Source organism: Tupaia chinensis, unplaced genomic scaffold (genome assembly GCF_000334495.1).
Source record: "Tupaia chinensis unplaced genomic scaffold, TupChi_1.0 Scaffold140061_1, whole genome shotgun sequence".
Taxonomy (NCBI): Eukaryota; Metazoa; Chordata; class Mammalia; order Scandentia; family Tupaiidae; genus Tupaia; species Tupaia belangeri.
Window position 1 is genome coordinate 293,164 of NW_006199940.1, and position 780 is coordinate 293,943.

Consider the following 780-nt stretch of genomic DNA (forward strand, 5'->3'; position numbering starts at 1 on the left):
AGCTGGGGGAGAGGGCGAGTGTCCCTTCCAGGCAGGGGCCCACAGGCTAGGGCTGCCCACTGCCTAGCACTCTGGGCCTCTTCACTGTGCTGCTCCTGAGGCCTGGGCTTTGCCCTGCCTGGGGCCCAGCTATGCTGACAGCATGTGGGAGCTGGCCACCCCTCCGCCCCCAGGACTGAGGTCCCCAGAGCAGCACCTGTGCAGGGCCTGCAGGGGCTGCCTCAATGCTCCCCACGACACCCAGCCAATGGCATAGCCTCTGCCGACAGGTCCACGAGGCTGAGCAGCAGAGGCCGGCTGCACCCTCGGCCCTCCCAAGTCCCAGCCTAGCTGTGGCTCACCGAGACGACATCAGCGATGCAGCGGTTGAGGTTGCCCTTGTCGTCCTTGATGGTGATGGGCCGGTCCTCCTTGATCCTCTCCATGGCCAGTGGACAGTCCAGCTGAGGGTGGGCTCGAGTGAGTGCCGAGCCTCACTGGCACACCAGGCCCAACCAAGCAGCACCCGCAGAGGGGACGGGCTCACGTACGCGGAACTTGCGGCAGAACTCATCAATGGAGCTGATCTCTGAGCCCTGGACCTGCCGGAAGGCGGCTTTGTACTGGACCAAGAGCCGGGAGCAGGCTGCTGTGTACCTGGGGGAGGGTCAGTGCTGCCCTGAGTGTGGAGCCCACTGGCCTGTCCAGAGTGTCCTGCTGGGTCTGTGCAGAAAGGCGCTCTGGATGGAAGCAGGGAGGGGCCAAAAAGTGGCTGGCTTAGCGGGGAGGCCCGGACCACAC

At 65.4% G+C, this 780-nt stretch overlaps 1 protein-coding gene across 1 annotated transcript in view; it reads right to left on the reverse strand.

Annotated features, from left to right (window-relative positions):
• Positions 1-780, reverse strand: part of VPS28 (VPS28 subunit of ESCRT-I) — a 4,522-nt gene that overhangs the window by 1,170 nt on the left and 2,572 nt on the right. The window contains exons 6-8 of the mRNA XM_027765964.1: positions 531-636; positions 332-443; positions 197-257 (exon numbers count right to left, since the gene is read on the reverse strand). Of these exons, the coding sequence (XP_027621765.1) occupies positions 197-257; positions 332-443; positions 531-636 (279 nt within the window). The remainder of the gene's footprint in view (positions 1-196; positions 258-331; positions 444-530; positions 637-780) is intronic.